The sequence below is a fragment of the Eptatretus burgeri genome, chromosome 10 (genome assembly GCF_056783735.1).
Source record: "Eptatretus burgeri isolate ZD-2024b chromosome 10, Ebu_testis_v1, whole genome shotgun sequence".
Taxonomy (NCBI): Eukaryota; Metazoa; Chordata; class Myxini; order Myxiniformes; family Myxinidae; genus Eptatretus; species Eptatretus burgeri.
This window is the reverse complement of record NC_140970.1, coordinates 39087674-39090173: the sequence shown is the minus strand read 5'-3', so window position 1 is coordinate 39090173 and position 2500 is coordinate 39087674. Positions and strand designations below refer to the sequence as shown.

At 44.6% G+C, this 2500-nt stretch overlaps 1 protein-coding gene across 1 annotated transcript in view; it reads right to left on the bottom strand.

Moving 5' to 3' along the window:
• Positions 1–2500, bottom strand: part of LOC147018365 (protein Wnt-5b-like) — a 49756-nt gene that overhangs the window by 39576 nt on the left and 7680 nt on the right. The window contains exon 2 of the mRNA XM_085897945.1: positions 2185–2369. Within this exon, the coding sequence (XP_085754071.1) occupies positions 2185–2351 (167 nt within the window). The 5' untranslated portion in view covers positions 2352–2369. The remainder of the gene's footprint in view (positions 1–2184; positions 2370–2500) is intronic.

The following is a 2500-nucleotide window of genomic DNA, read 5'->3' as shown; positions in this document are numbered from 1 at the left end:
CTCCTATGGTATCGATGCAGTAGTTTTTGTTGCACTTATACATTTAGACGTTTCGTGGCAGGGACCAAACACCTGAATCTTTTGAACTGATCAAATCAGATTCGTTAAAAGAATTCACAGCATGTTGTGTCTCCTTTACGATAGAGAACACCAAACACGTATCTTTCATTCACTTTGAAATTTTGTGGAAACATTAAACAAATGATTAAATATATTTCAACACGTGTGTAATATATCCACTTTAAAATATTCATCGACTTATTAACCGGGCCACTGCATGATCATTCCAGCTTAATTTGTAACACATTGTTCACGCTTCCTGTCGCTACACGAGATGCACATGATGCACAAATGTGTTTCACATCCTGACTCGTCTCCAGCTCCATCCCTCCTCCATCCCTCCTCCATCCCTTCTCCATCTCCACTCCGTCTCCAGCACCATTGCCTCTATCCCAGCACCATTCCACCTCCAACTCCATCCAGTCTCTGACAGCATATATATATATATATATATATATATATATATATCTCTCTCTCTCTCTCTCTCTCTCTCTCTCTCTCTCTCTCTCTCTCTCTCTCTCTCTCTCTCTCTCTCTCTCTCTCTCTCTCTCTCTCTCTCTCTCTCTCTCTCTCTCTCTCTCTCTCTCTCTCTGTTGCAGCACCATTCTTCCTTGAAAGCACCAATCCATGTCCAGCTCCACCAGCCTTCAGCTCCATCCCGTGTGCAGCTCCTTTCGATCTTCAGTGCCATTCAATGCTATTCCTTCTGGAAAACTCGAGGAAAGGAGTCGGTATGCTGGTTATGTTTTATAACTGGGATAAAAAGGGAATCTTCAGCAAGCAACATGATGTTTATAGCACAGTAGAGGCCGGTTGGATATCCTGGACCGAGATGTACACACACTAGTCTCTAATATGTCTAGCCAGGACTTGAATCCCGACCCAGCTATAAACTGTCATCCCGGTGTTTCACAGGCAGGATGGTTCATCGGATGGGTGTTAAACTGGGCATCCTGTCTGTCGCAATCACCGGCATCATGAACAAATTCCAAATTCCTGCCCCAACTAGTCGAACGTCAGGCCTGGCCAGCCAGTTCATGAAGACGCGGGCCAAGCTTCCCCTGGCCGACCCCGCAAGGAAGGTGGTGTCCGGTAAAGAAAAAGAGGACTGTGTAACCATTCCCAAACCGAGCACAGTTACATTGGGGGTATGCATATACAGTATATACACCTAAGTCCGTGTACTTATCAATTTTGATTATTTTACATCAATATACCTGAGCACATCACCTGTACAATATACATATCAGCGCATTCTCACAGTTGTGGTGAGGTCAGTAATTGTGTGACCTCACATTAAAAAAAACTCAGTCACTGGTATTAACTAATTTTTTGTTTTTGTTTTTGCTTTCACTTGTTTTTACAACAATTTAAACTGAACAGTCGCATGGCTTTATTTCATTTTCTTCAACGCATGTTAGGACTTGCTCACCTGTAAGCTCGCCGATGTTTGCATTTTGTTTTTCCTTTTTGTGGATGCACAAATTAAATAATGTACAAATATTTACAGACCTGAATTACAGTCGATTTTCATGCAACAGCGAATAATGACACAAACACTGCACGAATATCGTGTGAATGATGCGTCTTGGTGTGTGTGTGTGACGCGACGTGCAATCCTTGATGGTCACGCGAGCCCCTACCTGCATGGCACACCTGTATGTGCAGCTGAGAATTGCGAAAAAGAGCTTATGGAGAGTTTGTGGCCATAAACTTCACATTGTGTATGGAGGGAGTCAAAGAACCTCCTCCAAAAGTATATCTGATCGTAATGAAAATGACATGGTCGCCAATGCCTTGAGTATCACGTTACTAAGGTGGGTCGGCGGCACGTATTCGAGTGCCAAACTTGATACATGTCGTGCTGATGCTCGTAGTCCAATGCCACGGTACAGGGATCATGGTAACAGGGTATAGAGTTCAAGCAAGTTTTCATTTAAAAAAATTAACTCAAAGGAAAACGTCATTGCAAAAACTAATTCACACTTTTTTTATTTATGGTGTGGTTGATGTATAGCTGTGTCATCCTGTTGTATAGCATGCGATGCAGGTGAATTGATTGATTGAAGATGTGTTGTACAGTAGTGTACGTACAGACAGCTTAACTGTTTATAACTCACTCACCACCATGTCTTGCCGGCTTGGACGCAGCGATGGCCTGGCCCGGGAAGACAGAGGGCGAAGAGTAGAGAGACGGAGCACAGCACGGAGAAGCCCAGGCCGCCTGGACGTGACTTGTGGAAATGAGCGGACATTGTCGATCCAGCGCTTGCACCGGCCCGCCTTGTCATGAAAGGTGAGTGAGGAATCTGTTGTGAGAACTATGTGCTGTCACCGCAGTCATCACCATAACGGCCTTACGGGCTAATGGGCACGTTTATATTGCACCGAAGCCCGCCCTCTGCTCCCCATCACTTCCCCCTCCTCTGCTGCATGTACA